The sequence below is a fragment of the Gymnoscopelus braueri genome (genome assembly GCF_963280865.1).
Source record: "Gymnoscopelus braueri genome assembly, chromosome: 1".
In the NCBI taxonomy this organism is placed as follows: domain Eukaryota; kingdom Metazoa; phylum Chordata; class Actinopteri; order Myctophiformes; family Myctophidae; genus Gymnoscopelus; species Gymnoscopelus braueri.
This window is the reverse complement of record NC_137603.1, coordinates 28484970-28499837: the sequence shown is the minus strand read 5'-3', so window position 1 is coordinate 28499837 and position 14868 is coordinate 28484970. Positions and strand designations below refer to the sequence as shown.

General features: G+C 41.5%; 1 protein-coding gene across 1 annotated transcript in view; it reads right to left on the bottom strand.

The window, feature by feature from the left end:
- pkd1l2a (polycystic kidney disease 1 like 2a) overlaps positions 1 to 14077 on the bottom strand; it is a gene marked incomplete at its 5' end in the record, with an annotated part of 31635 nt that extends 17558 nt beyond the window's left edge. The window contains 9 exons of the mRNA XM_080432654.1: positions 81 to 213; positions 403 to 530; positions 643 to 1056; positions 1448 to 1677; positions 3851 to 3998; positions 5248 to 5358; positions 12676 to 12855; positions 12960 to 13118; positions 13771 to 14077. Of these exons, the coding sequence (XP_080288780.1) occupies positions 81 to 213; positions 403 to 530; positions 643 to 1056; positions 1448 to 1677; positions 3851 to 3998; positions 5248 to 5358; positions 12676 to 12855; positions 12960 to 13118; positions 13771 to 14077 (1810 nt within the window). The remainder of the gene's footprint in view (positions 1 to 80; positions 214 to 402; positions 531 to 642; positions 1057 to 1447; positions 1678 to 3850; positions 3999 to 5247; positions 5359 to 12675; positions 12856 to 12959; positions 13119 to 13770) is intronic.
- Between the last annotated feature and the right edge of the window lie 791 nt (positions 14078 to 14868).

The following is a 14868-nucleotide window of genomic DNA, read 5'->3' as shown; positions in this document are numbered from 1 at the left end:
CTTTTTGTATATAGTTGCAGAGGGTTTATATGTAATTGCATAGGTCAGAGAATAACACTTAATACTTATAATATACTTACCACATTTCCACTCAAACCTGTTTCCCTCAGTACTAGGTAATGTTTCAATTCCAGTCACCTCCAGTGTGACATTCTGACTGTGGTCAACCAAAACATCTGGACTAACAGTAATATTAAAGTAATCATTATCTGTCTAAAAACAAAAACAAAACAAAGTCAGCATATACAATCTTTTTTTGGTTGTACATACTGTATTGTTGTTCCTGAAAATAACCTAGACCTGTTAAAACAATCATACAATTTACATCATATCTCTGGAATAGTCTACAGTGACAACAAAATACCAATAGTGCACAAAAATATTTTGTAATTCCTTACATACCGAGTTTGAATCATCTTTTAGTGGAAAGTCAGAGTAATTCTGACAAGCGTTCATTATTTTCTTTAGGTCCACATCCATATCCACGCCACTGAAGACATTGCTTGCTTTTATTTGTACATGTAAACGTCCTGTAACAGAACAGATTATATATTTATATAAGAATTTGCGTTGGGCATAACATTTGGCTTTCACAATTGCATTCATCTCATTATTGCACGGCTTACAGTATGATTTGAGTACCTTCAATTGGGCTGGAGAATGTATATGTTGTCAAGCTACCATTCAACATGTCTCTGGTCTCAGAGAATGTGTCAGAGTCTCCAGTCATAGTGAAGACAAGCTGCGCAGGGGCTCCATGTTCCAGGGAAACGCCAATGATGAGATCTGAGGTGTCTGGACACTCATCACCCTCTGACATCATCACTGAGGCCTGCAAACCTTCAACGGGCTTCAGGAGACATACCTGCAGCTCTGCCAACACTTCAGGGGTTGTGAGCCCATTAGATGCACGCAGAGTCAGCACATGACACCCAAGCCCAAGCTGCTCCGTCACTTCTGCCTTCACTGTGATGTTCTGAGGGACGGTTCCAATGTGTGCGGATGAACTTGCAAGCAACGCGTCTCCATTTTGGATTGCGTATGTCACATTTGTGCCTATATGACAGCAAAAAGGGATCATTCAGGAACGTGCCCAGGTGTGGAACATTTAGGGCTGCAACTATTATTATTGTATTATAATGATTATTCTATCGATTCCTTTTTTGATTAATCGAATAATCAAAAGTAGCAGATCTACAAGCTCACAATACGTTGCGATACGATACGTTGTGAGCTTATTTTCACTGCATTTTAAATGTATGAATATCTTTTACACTTTTCACCTATAATGACATGCCCAAAACATTGATTCATTATTAACTCGATTATGTTATAAAATGATGGATTATTGATAATTTTTTATGATTGATTAAATCAATTAGTTTGATTACCTGCTACACCCCTAGGTACAGTAGTCTCCATTTTCAAATTTCTTTGATTTACTTACCCCTCTCTACTTGCACCTGGATTTGGAAAAGGTTTCCATAAAGCACATTGCATTTGGTGCCATCTGTGTTCAAGTCCTTGCTGTAGCACTTTATAACAGCAAACTCTCCAACAGGCTCTTGAATGGTAATGGATTTCTGGGCTGTAACGTGCCAGTCACTAGTCGAACACTCCACTTGAACCATGAAAACACCTGGACGGGTGTAGTTGTGTATCACTCTGCTCTCCAACCTGATAGAGAAGAGAATGTATACATTAAATGTGTATTTATATTATATATTGTATAATATCTATGATATAGTCTATCTAACTGGTACAGTGTGTGTGTGTATATCTGTCAGGCCCTAACCTCTTTAGACCTTTTAAAGGTGCAATAAGTGATTTTATTTTCTATATTGTCTGCTATACAGTGTTTGTTCAGTAACAGGTCTCACTGTCTCTCCAGCTCTTTAGTGAAAAGGGAAGTGGTAACACAGAGAAACCCAACTGAAAATGTATTTTTATTAGAGCTGGCGAGACAGGAAGACGTCACCCCAGTTACTGAACAAACACTGTAGCCATGATTACTTTCAGAATATAGAGCTTTAACTTTGTTAACAAAACCTTTTTGTTTTAACAAAACAAATATCACTTTTATTAACTGGAACTAATTTCTAAAGTTGTTGCATGGAATACAAATTTGCTTTCATAAGTGTTGAACTTTAGTAGAATCTTGGGTTGTATAGAAACATGGGCAGTCCTGAAGTTTTAAACCTATTTTGTTTACTGTTGGTGCTGCTTCAAGGAGGCAAATCTCAACATAAAATAAACGAGAAAAAGTGCTCCTCGGTGCAACGGTCTCCGCCAGGTCAGGTAGGTCATTGTGGGCCAGCAATGTTAGGAATTCGCCAATCAGGATGGAATATAACAAATCGGACGAATCCGTCTTGATCACATGACTAGAGATCAAGTGTACCGATTTACGTGAAATTTTGATAATATCTGAAGGAGTAATATCAAAACAATTATTTTACATAAGTCGGCCTCCTGGTGGTGCAATAAAAGGCAGATGTGAAAAATGCAGGGCAAAGGTTTTTCCTTGGCCTCTAGGGAGTGCACATACAAAGTTTTACACAGATTGGTGCAGTTTTCGGTAAAAACGAATCGGCCTGATATATAGCGCCACCATGAGGCTGATTTGAAAAAAATCAAGTGGCATTGCTTCCTCGCCCTAGTGAGAATGTGCGTGCAAAATTTCACGGAAATTGCATGCTGTGTTCATGATTTGAGGCATTTTGTTCAAAACGGAGCACGCCTGCAAACTTTGAAAGCCATTTTTAGCCAATCAGGATGGAATATGAAAAATCTGAAAGTCCCGTTTCGTTTAATGAATAGATACTGTGTACCGATTTGCATAATGTTTGGACAAAATCTGTAGGAGCACTGTCAAAAAATTAGTTTAGCAAAAATCTGCCTCCTGGTGGCGCTATAACAGACCCATGTGAAATATTTGGGCCAGAGGTTCTGAATTGGCACCCAGGGAGTGTGTGTGCACTGTTTCACTGCGATCAAGCCAGCGGTGCCGGAGATTAGCTGTCCACAGACAGAATGACACACACATGGATGTACGGGAGGACGGACGACGGACGTACAGGGTGCAAAACATACTCTCTTGCCATGCCTTTCGGCCTGGCGGAGACAATAAATGAATTGTACACTGAACTGTAATTATTCCTGTACAGATTGCTCAAACCGATACTGCACAATGTATACACAAATGTATCTGTACATGGTTCTTACTTATTGCACATTATTTTAATCAAGACACTCAGCTCCCAGACCCAAACACAAACACACACACACACAGACCCACACATACAACCCCTCCCTATTTCTAATACAGAAATTCCTCAAGGGGCCTTTATCTTTATTGTCCTTATCTTAATTACCTTATCTTATCTATCTTAATCTTTATTATTGCTGTTATTGTTGTTATGTTACTATTAGCATAGTATTTTGGACCTTGCCACCTTGCCTTGATATTGGTGATTATATTTTTTTGTTACACAAGACAACTGCCGTCAGTGATAATATAACATAGCCATTTCACCTTCCCCAAATTATGTACCAGGACTAGTTATTTTCACTTATATATTGGCAGAATCCACTTTGTTTGCATTCATGAAGCAAACGGTGTGATTTTGAGACCTGTTTCACCATCTGAAGAGAGATACAGGAATCACTTCTTCCGAATAGCACATGGAGCACGGAAGTAACAGATAAGATGATAACAAATATTTGGACTTAAATCATATAACCCAAGGCTCTACTAAAGTTCAAAATCACTCATAATTTGTGATGTCTGTCTGTCTGTCTGTCTATCTGGCTGTCCGTCAAGTTAAATGTTCTGCATTGCACTGCTCACTCTGCTGGGCTGTATGGATCAATGGTGTGTCCATCTCCTGCATTCAGTGTGCAGGTCAGGTTGCCCTGGTAAGGATGTAGGAGCCACTTGACAGTGATGGTGACATTGTCAAAGACAGCAGCCAGCTTACTCATTAACAAGTGGAGTCCTGAGAGGAAGAGAAATGTCTATATGAATTATGGAAATTGTTTTTGGCCTCTAAGCTGTCACAAGACCGACACAATCAAGTTTATAATCAATCCATGAGATCTGCTCCTAAAGTGTGATGTGTGATGTTAGGTCTAGATGTAAACTGGGTCAACTGATAACAAGTTACAAATGATCCATGAGCTACTTACAAAGTACAACGTCTGAGTTGTCATGAACTCTAGCCAATCAACAACAGTGTAAGTCCACAAGTAATTATTGTGCTTTGCAAATACAGTGTATGTGATAAAAAAGGATAGCAAGTAGACATCATATCTAGCATCTATGTAACATAATTAGCAATATGTGTACAAGTAAAGAAACACACATAACATCTATCTAAAGCAGTGGTTTTCAACCAGTGGTCCGGGGACCACCAGTGGTCCTAGAGGGGGTTCCAGGTGGTCCCCAGCTAAAGATGGAGAGTTGGTAACCAAATGGACCCTTATAGATCTTTAACTCTTGAGAGCGTAAAATGAATTGTTATTTTGATCAACGTTTGCCTGTCATCTCTCCTATGGTACCAACATCAATACAGCATGGAATTGTGGACATCCAACGACAACAAAATATTTTAAGTCTTGGGTCTGAGAGGCTAAATCTCAATGGTGGTCTGCGGCTCAAATGCCAAATAAATAAAGGACCTGAATATGAAAAGGGTTGAAAACCACTGATCTAAAGAAAATGACTAGCGTTTATCTGGAATAGTCAGCAACAGCAGACGCAAACATAAGTGTGTGCTAGGAGATGAAGGACAGTCTGAAGAGGTCAGAGGTAACAAATCGAGAAATTACATTAGCCTGATTCATGCACAAAGGCTTGAGACCTACTTGCTGACCTACTGGCCCCAGAAGCTAAAGCTAAATGCTAAACAACAACAAAAACATTCAATTAGAAGAGTAGATAATATACAGTATAAAATATATGATAATATATAGATATTATCAATGCCATGTCATGCATACCTACGTATATTTTAGTGTTGACTTAATATGACTACAATTTAGTATTGTACTGTTAAACTGATTGTACTGTATTCATAACATAACGTTGTATCAAGTCAATCTCTGTCTATATACTTTAAATAGGTACTGCGTTTATTTTGCGATTATTATTATATAATTGCATATAATTTATGTATATGAGTATTTAAAAATGATAAAGCTATGTCTAGTGGATGCAAATGTTAGTGGACTGGAGTGTCTTCTGACCATTTTTACAGCGGTAGTCCACTGACAGATAACTTCCCAGCCCAGGGCAGGGTTCACCAAAAGACCCTCCGTCTGCTACAGCCTGGCACGCCTGCAGCCCATGACAGTGACCTGTAGAATACACACAATGACCTTTTAGCGTGATCTATTTATTCATGGTTTTCTACTGTATATCTTGAATTTTATCACATTAACCCTGGCATCCCTGTTTTGGACAAACAAAATAAAAAGATATAAAATAGCTAAAATAGCAATTGCATTGCAACACGTTGTGGGCTTGTAAATCCATCATCTAGTTCCGCTATTTGTTGTATGATGAATTGTAGCTTATGTCATTAAACATTAGTGGGTATTTCAAGAACATCTTGATGAAAGGTTTTTGTGTTTACCTTGCCTGAAAACAGAAAGGTGTACATACGATGTTAGCCAAAGAGAAAGGCCAACGGTAGTGTTTGTTTTGTGAATGTCACCAGCTCTAACAGTGCCATTACCCCCAGACCCTTGACTGTATATAAACAAACTGACGTGAATGTGGGATGTCATCTAACATACAACATGTATTTGTTCTCAGTATAATCCTTATATCTATAGACACAGGACAATGATCGTTTTTGTGTTTGACATGAATTACAAGTCTAAATGCATCTTTCGCTGTGATCTCAGAGAGCTGTTAATATTTTAATATTGATTTGATTCGTTTAATTCATTTAAACATTTAATTTTTTAAATGTTAAAAGACCATTTATATAATACACTTAAAATAAGAAGGTGAAAGTATTGCATGTGGTCCCTGACCATGCATTTAGTATTGTAGGTAATGCAGATTTTTTTTCTCTCTTTTCTTCCCACGGAACAGTGCACTAAATGACCTGGTAACACGTCAATGTTGTCAGTTACTGGGAAGTCGGAGGTCAAGAAATTCCACAGAAAAGGGAATTCGAATCTCAAGAAGGGGAAGTGTACCAGATTGCCTGATTGAGTCATCATTATTAGGAAAATAAACTGATATAAAACTGAATTCCCTTCTGTTTTCTACCTTGTTGTACTTTATTGTGTTCTGTTTTTTCTTTTTATTCTGTTGCCTTGTATAGCACTTTTGGTTTGATATATATTTTTTGCACGTAGTATTGTGCAACAAATTAAGCCCTTAACAGTCATTATTTAATTTCAAGCTTTAACTCCCACACCATGCCTATTAATTCAAATATTTTCTTAGATTTGATGGATTTTTTAATACATTTAATAAGGTATTTTATTTATGTATTTACATTTTTAAACATTTCCCCAGGCCTAATTATGCCATGGACCACTAGTAGTCTGTGGACTATTGATTGAGAAACAGTGGGATGCATAGACATGGGACGCATAGCAAGTGTTACCAAAGCACTAATATTAGCCCATATCCCCACCCAACACAACAGTGGTCCCCAGGTTGATTCTTAGTCAGGGTGGTGGTCCCTGGTTCACAATCATTGAAAACCCCTGAACTAGAGTATAGCCTAAATATTGACCAAACAAGAATGTTCTCCATATATGTGCTGACCCCTGCCAAGGCCAGACAAATCTCCCCAGTTTGCTCATTTTAAAGTTTGGTCTGATGGTGTCATCAATATCAATAGGGTTCTTCCTCTTGGAAGCATGAATGTGCACAGTTATTTTGTATGGTAATCCAGATATCACTCTTCAAGATACTGATGTGGGATCTTTATACTCCAATATTGTACATTCGGAGGACATACGTGCAAGTCAAAATCAGAATCCGAAACCCTTTTTTTTTCACATCACAGGTTTACAGGTATAAAGAAGTGGGTGAAATTCCTTTTTGTGCAAGCTCCATCATTTGTAGTTTTCAAGAAAAGAAATGGGGGAGGGAGAGGGACAGAGAGAGGGAGAGCAAGGAGAAGAAAAAACATGCAAAACATAAACAATAGTCTTATCTTGCAGTGGGAAACTATGCCCCCTACTGGTATTAATTTGGAACTAATTGGAGGGACAGCGAGTGCATTTTCCGGCAGCGGCTGCTGCCGGTGGCGGCGGCGGCGGCGGCGGCTGGAGCTGCCGGTGGCGTCAGCTTTGGGAGTGTGCTGCGTTTGTGTAACGCAGTCCCCACTAATATTATTTACAGAATCAGAATCAGAATCAGTTTTATTGTCACATCACAGGTTTACAAGGTAAAAAAGTGGGTGAAATTCTTTTTTGTACATCGTTCCCATCGCAACGTTAGTTTCCATAGAAAGAAGAGGGGGGGGGGGAGAAGAAGAAGAGGAAGAGGGTGGGGGGTAAGTGGGAAGGAGATCAAAACAAGAGAGCAACAGAAGGCCAGACAAGTTATCTACATATTTACAAATTACCTGAGATAATAAAAAACTAAAAAAAACTAAACAAAACTAAACTAAGGTGCCTGAGCATAGCAGCAATGTATTGTATACTGTGCATGTTATACTTATACTGTGCATGATAGACAATGGACGTTAAGGTGCTTAGAGGAAAAGGAGCACAATAAAAAAGACCAAAAAAAAAAAAGTCAGTGCGTTATACAAGGGATTAAGGTGCAAAAGGTCAGTGCGTGTCCACCTAGAGTGGACTGACCCTAGTATAATCCGCAAGTAGCTCCTTGAGAGAGTGCAACAAAAGGTCATTTGTACCTGGTGTAGTCCACAGGTGTGTCCGAGGGGGGGCTAAAGTCCAAGTCATTGTCCCTGGTATAATCCACAGGTGTGTTCAGGAAGAGCCAGAAAAAAAAAGTCTGCGCTGCCTGTTGTCAGGCTGCTGAACAAGGCCTATGCCTCATTCAGGCTTATTCCCCATTCAGCATTCTGACAGCAGCCGGATTGAAACTACACCAGTATCTGGTGGTGGAACTCTTGATACTGCGGTAGAGCCCCTTGCCCGGTCGCGGTCGTTGTAGGGGGTTGAACAGTCTGTGACTTGGGTGGTGCTTGTCCTTGATGATGCGCTTGGCTTTGAGCACGCACCGCTTTTTGTACAGTTCCTGGAGCGCTGGGAGCTCGATTCCCATTATCCGCTCTGCCGATCGCACTACTCGTTGTAGGCTGATCTTTTCTCGGGCAGTGCAGTTCCCGTACCAGGCCGTGACACAGCCTGTTAGGATGCCTTCGACAGAACTGTTGTAGTACAGCCTGAGGATGCGACGTCCTACTCCGAGCTTCTTCAGGCGGCGGAGCCAGTACAGTCGCTGCTGAGCCTTTTTCCTCACGTGTGTGGAGTGCGTCTCCCATTTGAGGTCCTCCTCGATGTGTACTCCGAGGAACTTGAACTCGCTGACCCTTTCCACTGCAGCACCGTCGATGAGGATGGGCGCATGGTCTCTCCGCGGCCTCCTGAAGTCCACGATCAGTTCTTTGGTCTTGTCGACGTTAAGAGAGAGGTTGTTCTCCCGGCACCAGCGTGCTAGAGATTTGATCTCCTCTCTGTAGTCAGACTCGTCGTTGTTGACGATTCGGCCTATCATTGTCGTGTCGTCCGCGTACTTTATGATGGTGTTGGAGACATGTGTGGCTATGCAGTCATACGTGTACAGGGAGTAGAGGAGGGGGCTCAGCACGCATCCCTGGGGTGCTCCGGTGTTGAGGGTCAGGGGGTCGGATGTGATGCTGCCCATTCTCACCACCTGATGTCGGTTGGACAAGAAGTCCTGTATCCAGTCGCACATGCTTGGGTGTAGCCCTAGGTCTCTGAGCTTTTTGTCAAGTATTGCTGGGACAATGGTGTTGAATGCTGAGCTGTAGTCCACGAACAGCATACGTACATATTTGTCCTTCAGCAGCTTGTTGTCCATGTGCGAGAGGACGGTGTGGAGAGCCATGGCAATAGCGTCGTCGGTGGATCTGTTTTTGCGGTATGCATACTGCCACGGATCCAGCGAGGCAGGTAGCGTGGAGCTGATGTATTCCCTCACCAGTTTCTCGAAACACTTGCTGACGATCGGGGTGAGAGCAACAGGTCTCCAGTCGTTCAGGCATGTCACTTTGGCCTTTTTGGGAATGGGCACAATGGTTGACATTTTGAACCCTGCAGGGACCACAGCCAGGGAGAGGGAGAGGTTAAAGATGTCAGCGAAGACACCCGCCAGCTGGTCTGCACATGTCTTAAGGACCCGGCCTGGAATCCCATCAGGTCCGGCTGCCTTGTGGATGTTGACCCGTGTGAAGGCTGTACGCACTTCTCTCTCCGAGATGGTTAGAGGGTTGTCCTCTGCTGGTGCTGCTGATGGCCCCGCTTGGCTGCCGCGGTTGGAGCTGATCTCAAACCGGCCGTAGAAAGTGTTCAGTTCGTTGGGGAGGCAGGCAGGCGGGTTCACCTCGCTTCTGGTTCTTGTTTTGCAGTCTGTCAAGGTGTGTACCGCCTGCCATGTGCTCCTGATGTCGCCATTGCTGAGTTTGTCTTGCATCTTTTTTGTGTAGGCCTTTTTCGCCTTCCTGATGGCGCTGTTTAGGGCCGCGCGCGTCGTGTTGCGCGTTTCCACGTCGCCAGATTTGAAACCAGCATCCCGTTCATGCAGATGTGCACGTACTCCGCTGTCCATCCATGGTTTCTGATTGGGATAGATCCGAACTGTCTTTTTTGGGACTATGTCATCAATTTACGTCATCAATTTACGATTCTGTGCCTATCGCTACATAACTCGGACGCCGCTTAGTCGAATAGCAGACCATCGGCCGGTCGTCGCGGGCACTCGCGCCTGGAGGCGCTCGGGCGCGACTCCTTGGCCTCAAGGTCTGCTGATTCGGCGCGGCTCCGTCATGGTCCAAAACTATACTTTATCGGCGGAAAAAGAAGTTGACTGCCGCTCCTCCACCGGCAGTTCCGCGACTGCCGCTCCTCCACCGGCAGTTTCCGCGGCAGTTCCGCTGCTCCGCCGGCAGCTGACGCTCCACCGCCGGCAGTCACTGCCGGGAGCTGCCGCTCCTCCACCGGAAGTTCCGCGGACGTTCCGCGGCTGTTGCCGCTGCCGGAGAATGCACTCGCTCCTTCTGACTAATTGTTCATTTATGTGTTTAAGTGTAGAAGTGTTCAAACCATTTTAAAGGCACTTGTATGGGAGCAGGTTTTGCTACAGAATATGCATGTTTATAATTGAGTCTTTGGGAGATAGAATTTACTCGCCCTCAGAATTTTTGTTTTTCTGACTAGATCACATTCTATTGTCAATTTATTTATGCGACTGAACTACAACCCTTCCATGATTATTTAAATTCAACCAATGACAATAGAATCTGTGACTGATTAACAGACGGTCTATCAAAGCTATTCAAGGTTTTAAAAGCCACATTTCTACTGCTTTTGAAGAGTCAGCCATGTGAACCGCAGCAAATTATTGTACAAATCCCACAAACAATTAGACAACAATTTTTTTTGTAAAACATTATGAGAACTGAGAACTGATTTCCCGAACCATTATAGTTATATCCATGAAATGAGCTCCCACCACCATAAAGGAAACACTGGTACACAGTCATCTTATCTAATGCATAAAGAGGACAAAGTCATGTGGTTTAAGAAACCCTAGGGTACTTTAAAGTGTCTTCTTAACATATGCAATCACTATTCAAATGTGATGAAGATATTTACGGACCTGAAAAGTGAAGGGAAGAACAATGAAAGAGATTGCATTTGTTTGTATTGTATATTATACATGCCCATGTAATTGTTTTTATGTAGAACACACCAAAATACTCCTTAAGGACAGATCACAAATAAGTGATCAGAATGCAGAATGTGGACTACAATATATGGCCAAACACTTCAGAGAGGTACATATGATTCTTTGCTATTTTAACTGCCTCATTCCATTGGCATTTTTTCTAACCATGTATATTTGTAAATATTTTACTCTAATCATATCAGGAATATTTGACATACCACTGTTTTCCTTGCTGCTCCCAATCCCCCCCCCATCTCTATTTTTTTCTGCTTTCTTGAAAACTGCAATGGGTTGCTTGTACTTTTTTACACCTATAAACCTGTGACAATAAAGAACATGAAGTTGAAGTTGAGGATAGAGCGGTTGGAATCGGGACAGTTGTCCATCAGAAGTTGCTTACGCAGACAGACTCCTTCAAAGGAAGTCTTTTGGATTTTTACCTTTAACAAAAAAACTGTTATCTGCTATCATTCAGGATTGGATGACACCCTAAGCTTGATGACTGTTCCCCCATCATGAAGGTTTTTTTTTATGTTTGTTTTCCCCCCCACATAACTAGCTGTTTTACTTTTACTGATTACTGATCTACACAGGAGTTCCTGAAGTTTCTCTCCTTCCATATTGAACCCTTTTTCTTCAAGACCACCAGTGTATTCCTTGAATCTTATATGATAAATGTCAGACCTTGAGCAAACCACTACCTCTTTTCACACTTTTTGAGATGCTGTATGTTGGTGAGAGACAGACAAATATGGGCAAAGACATAACCGGCAGGAACCAGCTAACTCCATTTTTCCGCTTTTGCATTTTCTTCCATAAATCAGTGCTATTGAACACCCTTTACGTCTGTGTGTTGGTAAAAACAATATTGAACAAATGAAAAGTATTAAAAAGTTATTCTGACAAAACCAGCTAACTCCACTGGATCCTCAATCTTTCTGCTAAACCAGCTAACTCCAGCATAGGGGGTGGAGTTAGCTGGTTTTGCTGACTCCAGGCTCCACCCCCTTTTGACCTCCAACCTCATTGCGAGCTTGGAGGTCCATTCAGCTGTTCTTATTAATGATGAACAAAACCTCCTAACTCCATTTTTGTTTTGTTTTTTTCATTTCCTGAAAAATGAACATTTTGGAGTTAGCTGGTTCCTGCCGGACAGCAGAGATATAATATATCTTAGGTTTGACCTGTATCTGTTTGACCTTAGGTATGACCTGTATCTGTTCGACCAGTACTTCATAAGCATACAGATATGCTTGTGACACCAGGGTCACTGCTTTATCAGGACACTGTATGCCGAATGATACGGGATGCAACTATTGAAGTACGGTACATTGCATATACCTCGTAGAACATTTATTCTACGAACAGATTTATTGTGTACTTATTCATATCATACTCAGTTCCTTCTTGTATCTGTTATGACTCAGATCTTCTGGTCACGTAATATGACCTGTACTATATATTCTCTCTGTGTTTAATAAACTTGTTCTCCGAGCTCACTGCTATACCTACAGAGGAGAACGTCAACTACTCTTATGACTACAACTACGGATGACTAAATTCAGAACAAAAACCTTCTGGGTGGAGGTAATTCTGATCCTCCATGTTGTAACGTAAGTCAGGAGCAATCATGCAATGTGTACATACTTTTTCACCATAGTTCAACAGTATGTCTATCAGCAATTAAGCTGATAGAAACAACTACACACAACAGATAGATTCTGCATTTAAATGTAACAATATAAATAATTAGTTTACAATACCTGTTACTGAATCCACAACATCTATCCAGCTACATTCTTCCTGGGGGGATGCAGTAAGTCTGGACTGGCAGTAGTGAATTGTTTTACGGCCGTAGAAGCTGTCCTCTATCTCTATAACTTGACCAGAACCACACTGCAATGTAGCATTTTGGCCATCACATGCTATGGACCTCCCAGACTCTATGAAAAACAAAGAAACAAGGTTTTGGGAACAGTACACGCACACACACAACATAGTTTTATCTGATACATAACAAGCACAATAAACATTTTAAATATCATACCAAACTGACAAATAAAGTACAGTTCCTGGCTACAATTGTCCGCGGCCTCCCACTGGAAGCCTGACTCCCTCCGGATGTGTCCACATTCTGCTTGTGCATCAGGGCTGTTCACCCAGTTATTATAGCTGATGTCTGAACCATCTAGCCAAGACAGAGAACCTGATGATGGATACAAAAGAAAAGTTGAATGGCTAATTTTAAAAGTTACATAATTATAAACAATATCTCCTGCCTTCAGCTCCAAGTGATATTGCAAAGAATATGTCATCACAACAATTTATTGGCAGTACCCGTTTTTCTAATCTTCTGATGGTGGGAACATTTTCACAAGGACAATTGTATAAAAAAAGAAACAAAGCCATTCTGGGAACCAGTGATGAGCTGAATATAAAACAGAGATTAGTTCTTTGTGTAGGGAAATAAAGGAGGGCTTGTAAATCAGGGGACATGGCTCGACTCGAGGGAGATATCCAAATGTGCTTCCCTTCTAACAATAGTAAGTAAACAAACACAAATCTCTCTATGGCACATGCAAGCTGCCGAAGAAGATAGTGGCAGAGACACCAACGAATATCCCGTACAGTACGGGATATTGATTTTTGGTGTGATCAACTGTTAAAAAAACACAAAGATTTGTCTACTCTTCACACATACAATGAAAAATAGTATATTTTCAAAAGATTTGTGAAAGATCACATTCTAACATGAATTATATTTCACTATGTATCACTATGCTATACCCAATGCAGTGACATATCTATAGTCTTATAAGTCTTGATGTGAATCCCTGGCCTACACTGTATCTACTTACGGTCAGTAGCAGCTGAGTCCAGGGTCAGGTTTGGAGAGGCGGGTGCCATTCCCAGCCACCAGTCCCTGTCCGGCTCCAGGTGCTTCTGGAGGAACTGCTGGGTTTCATCATTCAGGATGAAGGTGAGGTGTCCTCCACCCCGCTCACACCACCCCTGGGCACTGAGGAAAGACCGCTGTAGCTTCACAAACTCATAGCATGATCCGTCAAAGCCCTCCTGGAATTCTGGGCAGGATAGAATTTCAATCTCCTCCTCGGCACAACAACAGCTAAGCAAAAGCAACATCCAAATCAGCAAGGGAGACATAGTGGTGTGCATCCTTTCCATTTGCATCTGTGCAATGCAGGATTCACTTGAGTGACATTGTCTTTAAAGGGGACTGACGTCAGCATCTCACTGTCTGTCACTCCTCAGCGGTTTTACAAGTCCTAACATTAGGCTGGATAGCCTGTCTTTGTGTGTATCACATAATTCTTGTGTACAATGGACGGGGTTGTAGTGAAAGGATATTGAGCGCATTGTGTCAACAGCTTCTGGCCTCTCCCCTGCCTCCATTATTTTAGTACTCCACAACCTGCAGAGACTGATAAGCTTTAGACTTAAACCAATTTCAACCCCCACAGACATCAGTCATTAGGACACTTTCCTAATGATTGTATGCTTTGGTCCGATATAACCTTCAGGGCTAGGCTAGGCAACTGGCAACCGATGTGCATTATATCAAACTGTTGCCTTTTCATTGATCACCAGGGTGTGCTGTCAGCTCATACAAAAACAATGTTGCTGCTGCAAGTAACACAAATCAGACATAGGCTTTCAACAAACAGGCTGAGGCATACTCATAGCAGACCAGCCTAACCCACATTTATATGCTACCATTCATGATGTCTGTTCAACCACTTAAGTCCTATTTTATACTTTGTAAGTGAAAATAGCCGATCTACTATTTTTGAAATTGTTGAGTATGTTCAGAAATGTTCTTTTTTCACAGTATGCAAAACTGTGCAACAATGTTAGACATTTGGACAAAAATAATACATCTAGATCCCTTACTTTTGGTTGCAAAACATTAGTGAAAAACTCAAAGTATCGGTTTA